The 18,126-nt window shown below is 46.2% G+C and overlaps 1 protein-coding gene across 7 annotated transcripts in view; it reads right to left on the bottom strand.

Annotated features, from left to right (window-relative positions):
* The window catches only part of PPP6R3 (protein phosphatase 6 regulatory subunit 3), a 97,011-nt gene that overhangs the window by 14,351 nt on the left and 64,534 nt on the right, over nt 1-18,126 (bottom strand). For 5 of the 7 annotated variants that reach the window (XM_072639371.1, XM_072639369.1, XM_072639370.1 and 2 more), the window contains 9 exons: nt 17,396-17,525; nt 15,203-15,355; nt 13,357-13,506; nt 12,672-12,736; nt 11,726-11,841; nt 10,166-10,251; nt 6,080-6,166; nt 2,614-2,711; nt 688-742 (listed from right to left, as the gene is read on the bottom strand). In XM_072639371.1, the coding sequence (XP_072495472.1) occupies nt 688-742; nt 2,614-2,711; nt 6,080-6,166; nt 10,166-10,251; nt 11,726-11,841; nt 12,672-12,736; nt 13,357-13,506; nt 15,203-15,355; nt 17,396-17,525 (940 nt within the window). The remainder of the gene's footprint in view (nt 1-687; nt 743-2,613; nt 2,712-6,079; nt 6,167-10,165; nt 10,252-11,725; nt 11,842-12,671; nt 12,737-13,356; nt 13,507-15,202; nt 15,356-17,395; nt 17,526-18,126) is intronic. The other 2 variants (XM_072639372.1, XM_072639374.1) reach the window with 2 other exon arrangements.

The raw sequence follows: 18,126 nt of genomic DNA, 5'->3' as shown, positions 1-18,126 counted from the left end.
CCCGTGCCCCCCACCCTGAGCTTCAACAAGCCACAAATGGACAACGCTGAGGGCCGTAGGGGCCAGAATGAGGGCCAGCGCTGCCAGAGCACACCAGTCAATCAACTCATGCTCTCTTCTCAGGAGAAACACCCAACCAGAGAGTTGGAAAAATCAGCCAAGATGATAAAAATAAAGTGCTGCTATTCATGAAAATAAGATTCTCATCATGGATCAGTCAGGCATTAGCCCCGAGAGTCCATGACGCTGAGTGCGGAAAGATTCACCTTGACTATCTCTCCATCCATTGTCTGTCTGTCTGTCCATATCCCTACCTATCTACCCATACCCTCTTCCCCGAGGCTCCTTGGAACCAATGGCATGCATTAAAAGACAGTTGGCTCAAGGGTATAATCTACAGTCAGGGAGCATTTCTGTTGGTGCCAACTGGTTCACATGGGAATGAAATTACTACTCTCGACCTCGCCAGTCCTCTGCTCTGCCCTGGTCAGGCCCTAGCCAGGGAGGCTCCCACAGCGACACATGAGAACACTCTGTGTGGCAGCTCTGTGCAGGACGCTTCCAAAAGAATCTTTAAGATCAGGTGGAGACAAGAAGCCTAGCCACAGAATGGAAGCCAGATTTTACTTCCCAATTTCCCTCCCCTCACCATCTCTCATCATGTCTTACAGGAAATTTTCTACTCACACTTTCATTTGTATTGAGGGTAAAGTTGATGTCTGACACTCGATCAAAAGAAACACTGCAAACAAAATACAGGTTTATGCATTTGAGTCCCCATGAAGAAGGAGTCATCTTAACTCCACAAAATACACACAGTACTGTTAAAATTCCCATATTCCAGAAGCACAGAATCGTATCACACTGTCACACACAACCCTTATCTCAACTACGACATGGCAAAATGTCAGTCTGAGGCTGCCCCAGGATGGTGAGAGGGGGAGGGGAGAGTCTCGCGCGCACACTGAGGGACAGGTTAGCTTCCCTCCTAAGTTCTCTGTTACTGCCTGGCACACAGTAACAAGCTGGAAAACAAGGTACAATTTTAAAATCCAAGTCCCCAGATTGACTGTGGATCTGCACCCTGACACACATGTGCAGACACAAACAAACCCACCCATGGCGTGGAGAAGCAAAACTATAAAAGGGTGAGAAATTCGAATTCCTTAATTACAACTTTCTAACCAAAATGGGGCCCAATGTCTTGACAACTTCTACAAGGATTCCTTAAAAATTATCTCAATGTACGCAAGTGGAAAACCCAAGCTCTAGAGACTAAGTAAGTAGTTCAGTGGGCTGCAATGAGCTTTAAAGGCCAAGGCCTGGGAGAAGCTGAATCTCGGGGCCCTGAGGAAGACTAAGAGCACAAAGTGAAGCCCTCCCCACTTGCTCCCAGCACAGCTCACACAAATCTTTTCTTAGGCAACAGGATGGGTTGTTTAGGGCTCTTGTCCAGGTCTGAGGGGGAAAGCAGCTGAGCTACCCCTCCTCATCTCCTGGGGATTGGCCTGGTTTCATCTCCACCACCCATTTCACGCTGTCAGAACCACACCAGACTGTATTTGTGGTTTGCCTTTTCTGGTGGAACCTCTGAACACTAGACTCAGGGAGTTAAATCTGTGTGCATAGCCTGTTATTTTCTCTTCCACTACATTTCCCTTCTGCCCCACTTCCTCTTGATACTGAGGAGACCCTGGGTTCTTGAGGGCCATGCAAACATCCTCTATCAGTTTCTGCCACACTAGCAGGGCTTTGCGGGTAGGTCAGTTTGTGGACTCTGTGTAGGCTTATAAAGACTGGCCTGAATCCTGAAGGACTCCCCAGCTCCCCTAAAGGGCTGAGGAAGCTCAGAGCCGGGGGCTAGGATCAGAAGAGGAGGAATACCACAGCAACCTTAGAGATCACTGAAATGTGAAATATGCATACACTATGTGTGTGTATATTCTACTTACTATCTAAGTACTGACACCCACAGGAGGTTTACAAAGGGCTTTTACAGACATTATCTCATTTGATCCTTACATCAACCCTGAGAGGTAATACCAAAGACCCTTTCTCTTCATTTTATAGAGGAGGAAACTGAGGCTGAGAGTTGGGGAGTGACTTGTCCAGGGTCACGTTGCTAGTTAGCACCAGAAAATGGATTCTAATCCAAGCCTTCTGACCCTAAAGTCAATATTCTGCCCACACAGTCTTTAAGTCCATGCACGCGCAGCCCCAACCTGCCAAGGCAGCCAGGTGAAATGGCATGCACAGCCCAGAGAGGGCAGCCGCCAGTCCCTTTTTGGATCTGGGTCAGATTGGGGGAATTGTTGGTGTAGAGAATTCCAGTGAAGAAAACGTGCTCTCCCACAGACAAGTCTGGGACACTTGACAGGGCCCAGTGACTTGCCCAAGTGTCCAAGGCAAGACTCAAATCCAGATCTTCTATCCCTCTGTATGAATCCTGCTCTTACCGCACGGCCTCCCGTGGTGCTCCCCACAAAGAGAAGGCCCCAAGCAATGTTACCTGCACTGCTCTCTGAGAAGCCACGTGACTGAGCCGCCCAATACCAGGGGAACCCAGGAACAGTGGGGCACAAGACAGACAAGGACCTAGGGGAGCATACTCACTTGCCAATGTCATCTTGATCTGCAAACTTCTCATCATTGAAGCCAAACTGGTCAATAAAATTGGACGTCATTTGTTGCATCTGATAATCAGAAAAGGCCTGGCAACCCCAGGACCAACGACAGTGACATAATGATTCTAAGAGTAATCTAAATACTACTTGCCCATTTGTGCTCCAGAAACATTTACTAATGCAAATCAGTAACACAGAGTGGACGTGGGTCTGCAGTTATCGAAAGGCTTTTCTCTTCATTTTAAAGAAACAATTATTTCAGATACATTTGCAAAAGGTAGGCTTTGGAATCTGTCCTACCAATGCGTAAATGAGAGAAGACTGCAACCCACTTCCCAAGAACATTCCCCACATTATTTCTATGATAACAAGCTAAGTCATCAGATTCCATCTTTACTGACAGGTTCACTTCTGAGACCTGTGGTGTAATCAGCCTGCATCGGGCAACTTTCCTACATGTTACTCTAGACCCTCCCCCCAACACACACACCCCACTGTCTGTACAACTAGTGACTGACCATTCTTCCAGGTTTACCCTTTTTAAGAAAGGATTATGGAGCACATAATCAGCAAGGAATGTACACATTCCCCATTCCAGCTGTCTCTGAGGGTCAGTCAGGAGGAAAGAACAGGGTAATTTTGGCCAAGTCCCACATATGGACCTGGGATGGGTGGGTGAATGCTTTGAAGGCAGCCTCAGACCCTCCGGGGCCCAGGGCCAGGGCTCAGACCACTACTTAAAGAGCCTCAGGAAGACGGAAGGTGACAAGGAGACAGGCTCTCCAAGACCAAGGGGATTGGGGGCTCCATTCTTCTCCACTGAAAGAGCCATGAAGAACACAATGGAGCTGGGAGCAGGGGGGAGGGTCAAAAAGAGCAAGGGCACGTTTTCCCACCGATGTTCTCTGAGTGTGCAGTAAATCACCTCTGCCAACACACTGCCCATTTGTACAAGAGAACCCCAGGAGGTGCTTAATGGAGGGTTGGTGATCAAGGGTGTCGTTGGCAATGGGACTGGGAAGAGGGAGATCCAGCCCCCAACAACAGTACCTTGGGAATGTCTCTAGGCCTCCGTCAGTACCTTCCACACCAACTAGCCAAGAAGCCACCACCTGGGGGCCCTCCCGCCCTGGCTCCTACCAGTCCCCTCCTCATGGAAGAGAATGGGCTGAAACTAGATCAGCAAAGCAGGACACTTATGAGCTCCTTCTATTAGCAGACAGAGCTAAGAGAGAAGCCTGAGTGTATAACATTCAAATAGACATTCTTAGCCCTGTGGTTACCTATTCTTAGAAAGAGAGTGAGCCACAGACAATCCAAAATAACAGATACTGTCAATAATCCTTTTTACGGAAAATTCATAAGATGGCCCCAGGTTTCTCTCCCTCTCATGAAATTGACCTGACCATTCCTTCTTTCTCTCTCTCCCATCTCCTGGGAATTCTAATGCAGTCTAATTTCCCGTGCCCTCTCCCACAGGTATGCATTGATCAACACATCTTCTGGACAAAGGGGAGAGGACGCCAGAATTGGGTTTATGGGCATCAAGGCTGCAGGGCTGGAGGACTAGTTGGCCACTGAAGGGATTTGGCACAGGAAGCCTCTTGGTCACCCTATTTTCTGATTGACAAGGACAGTGACTAAAGCTAATAATCCCTAAGAAGAATAAAAACATTCTCAGACTAGTCAACAGCTACTGGTGACTGGTTGAAGGTCAACAATGGGGCTACAATATGGAAAAAATTTTATTTGAGCTAAATGTGTTTTATGATTTAAAAATTATGAAATATACTCTTTGTACCTTTAGCTAGATACCTTCTTCAATTCAAATTAAATACTTGCTGCCTCACAGAATTATATAAGCAAAAATGAGCTTATTTTTTTTAATCCACAAATTCTAAGTCCGTGGACATTAGGAAATCCTTTGTCAGTTTGTTTGGGTTTGGAAGAAGCTTTTCCAACCCAAAGGAAGGAAAGAGTATTTCCATCCTTCTGTGCACCTTTGGAGGGCACATGGCTATAGAGTCTAGGGCTGGAGAACCAGTGCTGCTCTCAAAGACTTATTTTTTGTAAAGAGCTTATTGACAAAAATAACATGAAAAAGCCTTAAGATACTGGTACAAACTATTTTACAGAAAAATGGGTAAGGATATGATAAACAATCTGAATTTGGCAAGTGAAATTCAAGCCAAGAACACATGAAAACATGTTTCCGTAACTTCTACTAGTTAAAATGATTTTTTTTAGTGGGAGAAGTGCCCCAAGTGACCAATCAGCAGTCACCACAGTGATACACACACATTCCTGAGAGCTCCCAGCACAGCACAGCACTGCTGGACAAGGCGAGCTCTGATGGCCTGCCAAGTCAGGCTGCGCAGCACTCAAGGTCACGCTCCCCCAAGCCAAGAAGCAAGGTGCTCCTGGGGCTCTTAGGAGGAGCCAGAATTTCATGCACACAGCAGCGAGCTGCTTGGCCCACACATGGAAAAGGGACTCAGTCTGAAGCTTGGGAACTGGACCTCTGCTGGGCCCTGCTGAAGACAAGAACCTAACTTAAATAGTCTCTGAGAAAAGGCAGGCTACCTCTGGGGTCAAAACAAGGCGTCCACCAGCTCGGGGGTGAGCTGGCCACAGTAGCAAGTGAGGCAGATGGAAAATTACGATGATGGATTTAAAGTATAAGTGAAACCCATCACAATGTCAACAAAGGAAGCATAATGGGGTCTTGGGATACAGAAGGCTACACAGCAGGGGATCAGGAGTTCTACAAATTCTATCTCTGTGCCTTCTCTAGGTATAAACGTGTGAGAGAAAAGCAGTACTCCTGCCACACAGAAGTGATCTTTGAGGATGGCCCCTCTGTTCGCAGGGGTCCCAGAGCTTCCAGTACTCACTGTTCACATCTGGGGGACTGTATTCTGTTAAGAGCCCATGCTAGACTTGTTTAACACCATCCCAAGACACTGGCTGACCCAAAAGTTGCCCTTTACCTGCATGTTCTTTTTACAAAAGAAAATCATTCTTTATTTTATAAGGACTAGGGCAAAGTGGCTCTGTTTACTTAAGCTATTGAGGTGAAGGAAGATACTGAAAAACTTCAATTATGCTTCTTCCTGAAATTTGTTTAACATGAAGCTTCAGCTACCTTTATTATTCAAAATAACTTTAAGAAGCATTATCAGGACTTCAGTTAATCTGGGGTTCCATGATTTGTTAACATGGTCTAACAATATTATCTGGAGCTGACATTTTAAAAATACACCCTGGAAATATAATCAAAATATATTCCCTTCAGATACTACCTTGCGTCCCCCTAAAAACTGGCATGAAATAGAAATGCTTGCATTTATACTTAAGCACAACAAATTTACAATATTACGAAGACAGTTCTTAAAAGGTTAGCCTGACTCGCCATCCAAAGAAACCCCAAAGCAAAGACTATACCCACAACTCACTTGCTGCAAAGAAGAGTCCTGCGAGAAACCCGTTTCTTTAAAGTCAATTTCATCATCACTGGATGAATGAATATGGCAGGTTGTAACCTATGTGTAGAAATGGACATAACTATTTAAAGCCGGCAGTGACATTTCATCATGAAACAGGCACATGCGTTTTTCTGTTAAAATATACACAAGAAAATGCACAAACAGGTTAAACCATCAGGGACGAATGATAATTGTAGCAACATTTTAAGAAACCACCTCTGGCCACCCGGTGAACCCAGCCACGTTCAGAAGCAGATTCTGCCGCCCTGTGCCACGGACCACCCGGGGTCGTGCGACTCCTTATCACGGCCACCACTGATAAGCAGACCAGGAGAAATAGAGTCGCTCTAACTCAAGTGATCTGGATTTGCTGCTAACAGCAGCTGTCAGGGAAGTGGGTTAGAATGGTTCAACTAAAAGGAGCACGCATGAACTAAGTCTATATAAAACCACCACCATCAGAGGCCTGGTTCAGAGCCCTGAGGAGGGCAGAGGAACATCCGTTCAGGTCTAGAGTGTGTTATTAAATGGCTGTACAACGAGACAGGCCTCAGAACACATACATACAAACAGGGCACAGATGGAGGGCTGGGATGTAAGCAGGTACAGCTCCTGATGTGTCTCTTAAACCCAGCAAACACAGTAAGGACCCTTAAGGACAGAGTGCAAGGAGCCCAGGCCAGGAGGAGCCCCAGGCTTCCTCTATGACTTAAAGGTCAGAGACCCTGTTCAGTCAGCATGCATGCCAGCCTCATGGGAAGCTACTGGCTTCACCTGGGCCGTGGCCATGAGGGAGGATCCCATTTCTCTCAGGCACAGTATCTGCTGTCACACTTGGATCCCTGCAGGACAAAGGTTTATTTGCCCAGATCCCTCAAACCTAACAGTCGGACCCCAAGGATGCGATCAATCATCATAATGCTGACTAACAGTATGTACTACAATGACACTGTATTATGTGCCAGATTTAAAAAAAACAAACACAACGAAAACTCGCCCTGACCTTACAAAGAATCAACCTGCAAAAGAGATCAGGCTCGCTTTTCCTTCTCACTAACTGGGGAGAGAGGCTGTGTAGAACCCATAAGGATGCGGGAGCCCAGGCAAGACCAGCCACTCACCTTCATCCATCATATGCCACCACTGGGGTGTATGTGGCGCACAAGCTGGGCCTGGGCACAAGACCGTGAATGGACTCTAGGAAGGGCCTCCCGATGCACCTGTGTCACTCTCTCCAGGAACTGCTCTCTCAAATGAAGCCAAAACTCTCTCTCTTTATTTCCTCTTCAGCTTAACTCCCAAATAAAAATCTGTCACTAACTCAATGAAAATCCTAAGCAGGTCATCAATATGAATCTCAAATCTGGGTCAAAGCTGGGGTTCTGAACAGCTGGGGCCTAAGGCTCACTGTGGGTGTCCCATAACTGAAGTTGCCTCCTCGACCTCCGCTTTTTACGCCATTGCTATCACAAGGCCTGAGCTAACAGGCCCAAACGACTCCCCTTTCCATATCCTGTTTGCTTCATCAAGAGTCGGTAACAAGGCACTGGGAAGCTTATCACCTTACCAAGTAAGTGAATGTGGAAAGGGCCAGAGCGTTAGCACCTCTTATAAAAGACAACTAAAAACTAGCTTTCCTAGTGCAAGGGTCTAGGGGTGATCAAATACCATAACAAAAAGGTGCCAGTCAATCTAGGCTCTCTCTGCCCATATGCAGCAGTCTCAGGGTCAGGCGTGCCTTCAGGGGCTTTAAGGGTCAGCCACTGGGACTCATTTTCTGATTCTACAGTAACTGGTTATTTAAAAACAGTCAAACTCTGCAGGACAGCTAAAGTAATATCATTTTATGTGGAAAACCTAAACTTTACTGACTTTAGTCTGTACCACATCATTTTTGCATGTTTCTTGGGGGAAATATATTAATTCAAGTTTTACTTGAAATCTTTTATTCCTGATATTAAAATTAATTCACATTGTCACAAAACATATGCTGGAAGAAAGACATGCTACCTCTTCCCCACCCAAAACAAGGCAGGAGGGCAATCAAATTCAGATGGACAACTGAGCAGATGAAAGCTTCACAGTATGGAACCAATGGCTCCTTGAAGCAGAAGAGAATGAGGCCTGGGGAGACACCTACGGACCCCAAAAGACCATGGAACAAATGTGGAGTTTTGCTCATTCAACTGGGGATATTTGTACATGAAAGCTCCATTCATTTAAACTCTTAATTTCATTCAATCAACCGATTTTATTGAGCACCTACTATGTGCCCAGAATGTGTCAGATCAGTTGTACTGCGTAAGGTGGACTCTCTATAAAGTTCGGGTATGACTGAGCAACTGACAAAGAATCCCTCCCAGCTGGGAAAGAGCATCCTGTCCCTCCCTTGTGGGGGAGGGGGCTAGCTGAGTGAAACCTCACTGTGTGTTCTATACAAGGTGATCGCACGTGCAGAATTATACTACAGAATTACCTTGTAGGAAAGAAAAACCTTTTTTGGAAACAACATTCTATGAGGATTGTGAAGATGACATCATATGCAGAGATGAACACAAACCCAACAAGAATCTCCTCTGCCAAGTTCCCTGCCTTCTTCTGGAAGAATTCCACATTTTCACTGTTTCCACAGAACATAAACTTAGCCTCCCAACAGAAGCCCCACTTTCTGCAGCCCAGTGCCAGTGGCCCACATCTCTTTTGAAGCCCACTGGAGAAGTCTTCCCCTGCCACCTTCCCTGCCTTCTCCAGCAGAACACAGGGAAGGGGGTCCTCCATGGCCTCCATCAGAAGGGAGAATTCACACCCCTGGCCATGACACAGGAAGGCTTATGGGAATTCCTGGGGAGAGGAGCTGCTGCGTTGGCTTTCGGAAGGCTCTGTGGCTACCAGGGCGCTACCCCCTCACCCACGTCCTAGCTCCCACTTCTAACCCACCATGAGAGCGAGTGCCAGGTTAGCCTTCGGGGAAGGCCTCCAGAGATCTCCTGTGGCCCAGGGGACTCCACTCTGTGCTTGGAATTGGGGAGGCTGAGGAACAGCGGAGACCTCAACTAAGGAGAGAGCTTGGAATGAGAAGTGAGGTTGGAAACTTCTCATCTGCATCTCACATCATGGTGATCATGCCCCTTCCTGGGCATCCAAGGTAATTTGTTTTACTCACTGTGAGCAGGCATGTGCTCTCAGGGAAACCACTTCCACTGAAATCACATGAAGTGAATCCCATCATGGCATAAAAAGGCCCATCAAAGACCAACACAAAGGATTCCATTTGTTAAAACATCAGGCACCCTTTACAACCAAAGCTAACAGAGTTGCCTAAAATTGGGGCACCCCCAACTCATCCTTCTGAGGAAGTCATACTTTGGAAACAACTCAAGGGAACCTTGGGATGTCACAGCTCTCTCCAAGAGAAGTCAATGGAGCAGGATCAAGTTAAAAGGGCGCCCTGGAAAACCCAGGGCTGGCCTGCCTCCCCCTCTACTCTGGTTTGGGGCCAGGAAGATGGTGGTAACCAAACCAAACAAAGCATGGAGGGACCACTACAAGGAGGTCTCAGGGAGGGAAATCCCAAGTCACAAATAGCTGACAAGATGACAAACCTCAGAGAGGAGGAACAGAAGGGATGTACCTCAGCCAGAGGACTGTGAGCATCTTAAAGGCAAAAAGGGATGGCTACTTGAGACAGTGAAGAGCTTGTGCTTTCTTCCTACCCCTTTGAACCGATCCATCTTTGGTTAAAAAATACCACCAGGTCCCTATACGCACCACAAAGCGTGGGGCCTGGAGTCAGAAAGACCTGAGTTCAAATCTGACCTCAGACACTGACTAGGTGTGGGACCCTGGGCAAGTCACTGCACCGCTGTTTGCCTCAGTTTCCTCAACTGTAAAACAGGGATAAGATTAGCACCTACTTTGTAGGGTTGTTGTGAGGATCAACTGAGATGATATTTGTTAGCCCGGTGTGAGGCACAGAGTAGGTGCGGTATGAATGCATGCCAGATCTGATTGAAAGGCGCCTTTACAAGGCTGATGCTCGTGCCTCATCCAACGTACCAGGTCTACCGTGTTCCGTTTGTTCGTCTCCCCTAAGGAGCTGGTGCAGAAGGTCTCCCACCGTTCTCTGACATCATCTGGAAGCTCTGCGAAATGGAGAGGAAAGAAGCCGCATCATCAGGCAGCCCTACTGCGTGTACACACAGGCTTCAGAAAGAGCAAATTCTTACCCATGATCACACCCTCAGGCTCTGAGCTTCTGGCTGTTTCCAGAGGACCTCAAGGCCAGGAGGAGGGCAGGTGCTCACACTGAGCTGCTCTCTCCCCTGCACTAAGGACACCAAGGTTCTTACAGCAGCACAAAACTGGTTATGAGGCCACCAGGGGAGCCACAGGGCCCAGAATGAGGAAGAGTGAAATCAAATTGAGTCTCAGACATAAGAGCAGCTGTGGGACCCAGAGCAATTCGCCAAATCCTTGCCTGCCTTGGTTTCATCTGTAAAATGGTATACTGACAACACCTCCCTCCCAGGGTGGTGGTAAGGATCCAATGAGGTGCTATTTGTAAAGTGCTTAGCAAGTGCTTGCCCCCACCATGGTACAGAATAACAAGGGCACAACTCCCTGAATCTGAGAGCAGAAAGGGCCTCTGCACACCCTCAGCGACGGCCTCCCCGACTCTAACCAGCCTCTAACTCAAGGACCTCCACAGTGGGAGAGCCCAACACCTTTCAAGGATGCCCACTGCACTTTCAGACAGCCCTACTGAATGTTACCAAGACCAAATTTCATTTGCCATGACCCCTGTCCCACCCCCCTCCTTCCCCTCCACCCACGGACAAAATCTGCTTCTGGTTCTCTTCTCATGGGCCCATAGCACAGGGTCTAAGACTCTCGGAGAGGCCAGATTTCCTGGTAGCCCTTCCATGAAGACACTCAGCTGGCCAGCTGCTAGGCAGGTACAGTACTGACCTCTCCACAGGACAAGCCGTTTTTCCATCTGGAACAAACCCAGCCCTGCTCATGGTTAAAACAGTGACTTCTGAGGGAATTCAAAGCTGTAAAGCAAGTCACCCCCACTCAGAGCAGGAGAGAACAAGCAGCAGGACCCTGCCAGAGTCCTGAACGCTAACTAAGGAGGACGAAGCCCACCAGGCTAGCCAGGGCAGGGAGGCCGAGGGAAACCTGCACATTTCATATGGGAATGATCTAAGAGTGGGTCACACAGCCCTTGAGAAGCTTGCCTCAGAATAGTGTGTACACAGGATCACAAAGGACCCTGAGAAGAGTAAAATAGTTCTCAAGATGCTGTTGACTTTTGTAAAGGGCTAAGAACCCCTGCCCTAGCTCAAGCTGCCCGAAACCACAAGTGTGATCATCTTACATGGCCACCGCTTGTGGAGAAATCCCATGGCAGATTCCCTAGGACACATTCACCAAAGAAGCCAAAATCAAAAACTGTGCTTTTTAAAATAAAAATGGCAACTATGGAGTAAAGCACTACAGAGTTTTTTTCCTAGTACCTCATACAGAATTTGATAAAATGAATATAAAATTGACTAGGCAAAGATCTACTAAGAACCCTTCCCAAGTCTGAGTGGGGATGGGAGCAAGGCTCACCTTTAATCAACTGTAGCACTACTGTACTGTTCGGCCCCTTGTCTGAGCTATGCACAATGCAGTTCGCGATCCTCGTTAAGTGGCCCATGTAACCATGGCGCCTTCCTCCTTCGGCCCTGAAAGAAATAGGAGGATGAGTCCCATGGTTGATGAAACAAAGCAGGGAAAGGGGGCTAAATGAGTATATGATAAAGTTTTCAGAGGGAACACCCTGGGTAAATGGGTCTGTAGACAAAAATGTGTTGTTTCCAAACTGTTTACAACATTAGGAAGCTGCTGAAGAAGGCAATGTTTGACAAGATGAGGGGACATCCTGCGGACAGGGGCACGGGCTGAGGGCAGCAGAGTAGAGAGGCCCCTTCATCCATCTGAGCCAATCAGTCTTCTATGTATTATTAGAGTTTCTGTGATGAAAAGGTCCTCATACTCAGTAATGCACTTTCCTCTACGTTAAGCTACTGGCAGAAGCAGCTTCACAGCCTCTGCCTTCTAACTGTCCTTTCAGGGAGTGTGTATGGTATTTTTCCATAGCTGAGTAAGAAAAGTGCTTGTTTTCTAGTAAAGCCAATTCAAGCATCAAGGAACAAACAGTAAGGATAAATACGTTGGGTACGAAGGTTAGAAGGTGCCCAAAGCCTTTGCCCCTAATCGCTGTCCTGGCATGCCTGACTTCTGGTCAATTTCAACTCTAAAAATCATGCTATGTGAACCCAGGCCCCCTGGAACAGCTGGCTTTCCACCCAATACTCTCAGGTGGCAGAGACCTGAGTCCATCTTTGTCTACCCTCGATGCCTAGCATTCGGACCCACAAGTGTGTGGGGGCCATCCACAGCCTTCAGACCCACAGTTTTAGATACTGAGAGCTTTCTGGAGCTTAGGACTTACTGCTTAACTCAACTCACAAATCCAAATATACTTCCAAGAGAGAAAATTGTGATTACTCACTGTTTCTTCTCATTCATTTCCCAGGCTTCAAGTATTCGTTCCACTAATTGGCACTTAAGAAACAGCTAGTTTTTTTTTAAAGAAAAAGAAAAAAAATTCCAGTCAACATTGAAATGTTTTTCCATAAAACTACACTGTTTGTGAATGAAGCATAATTTAAACATCCCTTTAAGCAAAACTGACGTGATCACAAGCAATCACAAGTCCCCAGACCGTGACAGACACAGGGTCAAATACTGCAAGTCAAACTGATCTGGAAATTCAAAGAGAAAAGACTTGCTTCTGATTCAGGGCTGAGATCAGCTAGGAAAATCAAGCCAAGAAGGAGATGACTGAAACACTGTTGTTCCTGAAAGGAACCAGGCTCTGGCGATAAATGAGAAAGGACACGGCAGGAATGCTAATAAAGCCAAGCCAATGAGGACTAGAGAGAAGCTAGCTTAATGCAGGTGAGGCAGACTGAAGGAAAAACCATCCTCCACCCCCCCATCCCTGGGACTGCAGAGATAGCACTGGGACCTTCAGGGGCCAGCCCTGAACAGACGTGTTAGCTGAGGCTCAAGGAGGTGAAGGAATCTGCCTGAATAAAGCGAGGGTCCAAGCCCTGAAACCGCTCATGGTGCTCCCCAATGTTCATTCCCTTATCAAATTCCTACAAAAAGAACGCTGGGAAGAGGGCTCTTACGTGTCTCAGTAAAAGATTGTCACCAGTGGAATCCTGATCAGTAACGGCACCATTTTCTGGGCTTTCAAAAGGACTTGCAAGAATCAAGGCGATACAAATTTCTACTTGAGTATGTAAAAAGTTATTCCATGTATATTTGAAAAACATATCCTGCCAAAAAAAAAAGCTTCATTTTAAAACTATATGCACTATAAACTATATATATGTATATATACACACATATATACTATAAACACTATAAAACTACATGTACGCTATGTAAATAATGAATGTAAAACATAATTTCACTAAAGGAAATTCAATAAGCAGCCATGGTATGTCTGCAAAGTGAGAATGGAGAGTCACAGCATAAATCACATTTAAATGAACAATCAGCCTGGACGATAGAAAAGGTCTGTCCGCTCTCTGGGGCCGTGAGTATTTTCCCAGAATCTCAGAGGAAGAGCATGAAGCGTCTGGCGATGGAAAGCTCCTGCCGGAAGGGGTTTCCAATGAGAGGTGCACACGGGCACACATGCACACAACACACAGCACGCCACTGCAGCGGCCAATCTTCCCGAGCAGTGTGATCATTCCCCACAGAGCTCCTGGTCTGCAAATATGGCAGCATCAGCCAAAGGCATGTGACAAAGAACACAGAGGACACCTGGCCTGCTCACAGACAGCCTGAGAGCCATGCTCTGGGGGAGGAGCACTGACCAAAATAATAAAGCCTCAGTCAAATTCTGACATTCCAATTAGGGACTGAAAACAACCCTACCAAAAGGACCTCCATCAGCCTGAATTTAATGATGTTGCAAAACCGTATTTTTCTTCTGTGTGCTGAGCAGCCAGAATTCTGTGGGCTATGGCTACTGTTCACTTTCTAGACCGTACTAATTAGAATGAGAGAAGAGAGCAAAGGTAAGGATGGCTCTTACTGACCCCCTGTGGGGGAGATGGAGAAAAAGTCACTTTTCTTACCCTTTGATGAGTAAGATGGAATCTATGACACAATCCTACTCTGGGGATTCTTTTGCTGTTTGCCCATGTGCTTTTTAAAACAAGATCATACAGACTCTTTTCCAATATACCTGTTATCAATATTCGATCGTCTGAAAGAAGCCATGACATTTCTCAAGCTCTTCTGATCCACGTAACAAGAACAAGTAACGGACAACTGTGATGTGAATCTCCCTGGGCCTAAGCACATCAACCAACCAACCAGGGAAGGCAAAGAGGAGGCAGGCCCCACCCTCAAGGACTCTACATTCTGCTGAGGGGGCTGACATGTATACACACAAGTACAAGAACATACAAAGTGAATCCAAGGCATTTGGGGAGGACTACTCATTACCAGCTTGCCTAGACAGGAAAGGAGGAATGGCCTTATGCTGAAGATGGCACCTGGGCTAAACACGAAAGGAAATCAGGGACAGATGGAAGACATGGAGGACACACTCCAGGCAGGGGAACAGCCAGTGCAAAGGAGAGTTCTGGGTAAGACACATCCAGAAGGCCCCTCTGGCTGGACTACACAGTGTGTGACGCAGAGCAACGAGAGGCCCAGTCAGATCCGAAAGCCACAAACAATTTTGTGGCTGTGTGGAAGAGGAGGAAGGCCAGGAAGTGTGAGTGAGAGAGGCTGCCCCAGCCTTGCACGAAGGCTTCGGACAGAACACAAACTGAGCAATCCTGAACTGGACAGCCCGTGTGGATACGGACAAACTGACTGACGGACTATTTGGGAGTTTACTGAGGATACAAGGGGAGAAAAGCTGTGCAAAACAAAGCTTCCTGAATGCATTCCTCCAGAGTGGCATCGGGTTGTGTGGGCCAATGGGAAGAGAAGATGACAAGCCCTTACCAGTATCACGCCAATGCTGTTGAGTTCCACGAGGTCCACGTTGACACTGTTTGTATTGGTCTGAAGGAGGCTTGAGATCAGCCGGATCACATTTAATCGAGTGTTCCCGACGGGGGGGTCCAACACCCCCCATGTTGTCTTCATAACACTTTTCTAAAGACAGAAAAACACTACTGATCTCAATTCAATAAACTGATTTGTGTCTAAACTGGCTCTAGTTTTTCAGGGCAAAAAAATTAATCTTCAGGCCAGGAACTGCAGCAAAGTTGATTTCAATAAGCTCATTTACATGGCCACCTATACATAACCTTGTGTCTAAATTACTACAAGCAAAAAGCTGTTCTCTTGTTCAAAGGTTTTGAGGCTGAAAGGGCTTAAAAAGTCACCTAACCCGATCTCTTCATTCTGAAGAAGAAAAAAGGGGCAGTTTCTTTAAGTCAAGCCTCAAAGTTACGAAAAGAAATCTAGAAATTTTATAGGTAAACTAATAAAAAAAAAAGTTAACTCTTCCCACACACCTCCCCTCCACCGCGTCCCCCACCTCCATCCTCACCTCAACACCCCCCACCCCTCACATCAGCAAATACACACATACACCCCATTTTACACCAGCTCAAACCAAAATCTGGAGGCATTAAAGATACTAAAAACCTAGGAGGGTCTACAGCAAATAACCTTCTTACCCTAGAGACCAGGGAAAGAGTTCAGAGGATGAACTTGGGTGGGAAAAAACCAGGATCTTTATTTCAGCGTAACCCTATGTACTTTATTTCACACAGGTATAAATCTTGCTTCTGAGAAGGTATCCACAGGCTCCTCTGGTCTCTGCCAAAAGGGTCTAAGCCACAAAACAGATAAAGAGCCTGTGGTTCACAGAAACACTCTAAGAAGCTACAATAAAGCCTCTCACCTGCCAATGGACTTTGTTCCCTCTTAGGAGGGAGTACAGACCCCAGAATACAAAGCCCAGAAGGACGTCTCCATCAAGTGACATTTTGTTCCACAGAAAACAGAGGCAAGAAGAGCCAAACGATGGCTGTCTCCTCTCCCCACTATGTCTTGCCATTGGTATCCATGAGCATGGCTTACTGGGCTTTGGCCATCACTGAGGTTGATCCCTGATCTACAGCCACCTTGAGGCTGCATTCAAGCTACATTCAGCATCTCACAAAAACCGAGTAAAAAATAATTAATGTGCAGAGAAAAGACAGATGAAGTTAGCACGGTGCCAGGTAGAGTGGCGGATGGAAACCAGTACCACTGATTTCTCTGCCATCAGAAGCTGGAGAACCTTGGAAGCAACATTCATCCAAAAAACAAACTTAAATGGAATGCTCTTAAGAATTATTCTGAATGAAACTATTTCCAAAATATTGATAAGATTAAGTAAAAAAAAACAAACCTGCATTTTATCTACTTATTAGCTAATAATAATCCATTTCCAACAGTGACCACGGGAGACCTTCAGGCCACAGAGCATATCACAAGACTGGTTTAGACTAAAGGCGTGTGCTCCAGAGAAAAGCCCTGACGTAAGGATAGAGGCTGGAGGACAAGCGCTGCCTTCCGTACCTTCCCTTCAGAAGAGGCACAGATCCCTCCTCCTGCCACACATCCCTTAGGGCTCACACAGGCACCTGAACCATTTTAAGGAGGCTGCTTGGACCTTACCCTTGATGTTAACTCACCAAGAAAGGACTTAAATGAAAGATGAAAACTCTTCAAGTCTCCTGCAGCCCCTGATAATTTCTTGCTCCCTCAATAAGACAAATTTGAAGAAATATGGCTACCACCATGCTATTAAAGTGCATACCTCTTCAAAGACTGGTCATTTCTGAATGCGCCAAAATAGAATAAGAATTATTTTTGAGGCATTATCACATATTTAATCCAAAAATTGGCTCTTGGGGAGGGGAAAAAACTCCAAGCTTGCAAAAGTAAGAAATTCTGCTAATTTCACTCTAAGACTTTTCAATTCCACCAATTTAGATAACACAGAGTAGTACATCAAAGAGCCAATCAGAAACTAGGAGTAATCAGAACAACAGCTGTCAGGGTATCTCTCATGATTCAGAATTAGATTATTTTTAGCATGTTTACTCATGGCTAATTGCAGAAAAGTAAAGGAGTTTATGAAAACAAGATTCACCAATAGGTTCTGAGATTAGGACTCTAATAAGTTCATGACCTTACCTTGGGTGGCTCAAGCAGGAGCTCATGGAAAGCTGCCAGTCTTCCTCTTATGGCTTCTAAAACACTTTTGTTCACTGAATATGCTGAGTGACTCATGCCTGGTGGGCAGATTTCTATATGGCCTTCAAATCTTGAAATAAAGCAAATTAATTTATCTACTAATGTCAAAACAAATCACTTAGTTCTTTGAAAGAAGAAATTAAAATATGACCAACATCCTTCTCCATATATTACACAATAAATGCTGCAAGGAAGGGGGGTCAGTACAGGAGGCACAGCTCGGCAGATACCCAAGGCCTCCCGAAAGGGAGGGAATGAAGAGGCCTTTTTACTCTCTGCTAAACAGTCAATCAGCCGACAAGCATTTACACCTACTATGCTCCAGGTATTGGGTGCCAACATTACAAATGGAAATGAAACGATCCCTATTCCGGATCAGCTTACATTCTAAAATATTTTACACGCGTTCACTATGTGCTAATGGAGCTGGAGGGCGTAAGATAATCGTGGCTGTAGGTCATCTTATGGAAAGAAAAAGCAAGGACCAACATGAGGAGGATGAAGAAGGCTCCATGGAGGGAACACCTCCCAGCCCACTTATTCTGTCAGGGCAGACTGCTAACTCGCTGAACTCCCAGGGAGGCAGGAAGGCTTATTTTCTCCTTGGGGATTCTCAGCTTGCCACATGCAGTTGAGTGAGAAGCATCACTGCTATAAGGCTGTGGGAAAAG

Source organism: Notamacropus eugenii, chromosome 2 (assembly GCF_028372415.1).
Source record: "Notamacropus eugenii isolate mMacEug1 chromosome 2, mMacEug1.pri_v2, whole genome shotgun sequence".
Taxonomy (NCBI): domain Eukaryota; kingdom Metazoa; phylum Chordata; class Mammalia; order Diprotodontia; family Macropodidae; genus Notamacropus; species Notamacropus eugenii.
This window is presented reverse-complemented; position numbering and strand designations above follow the sequence as displayed.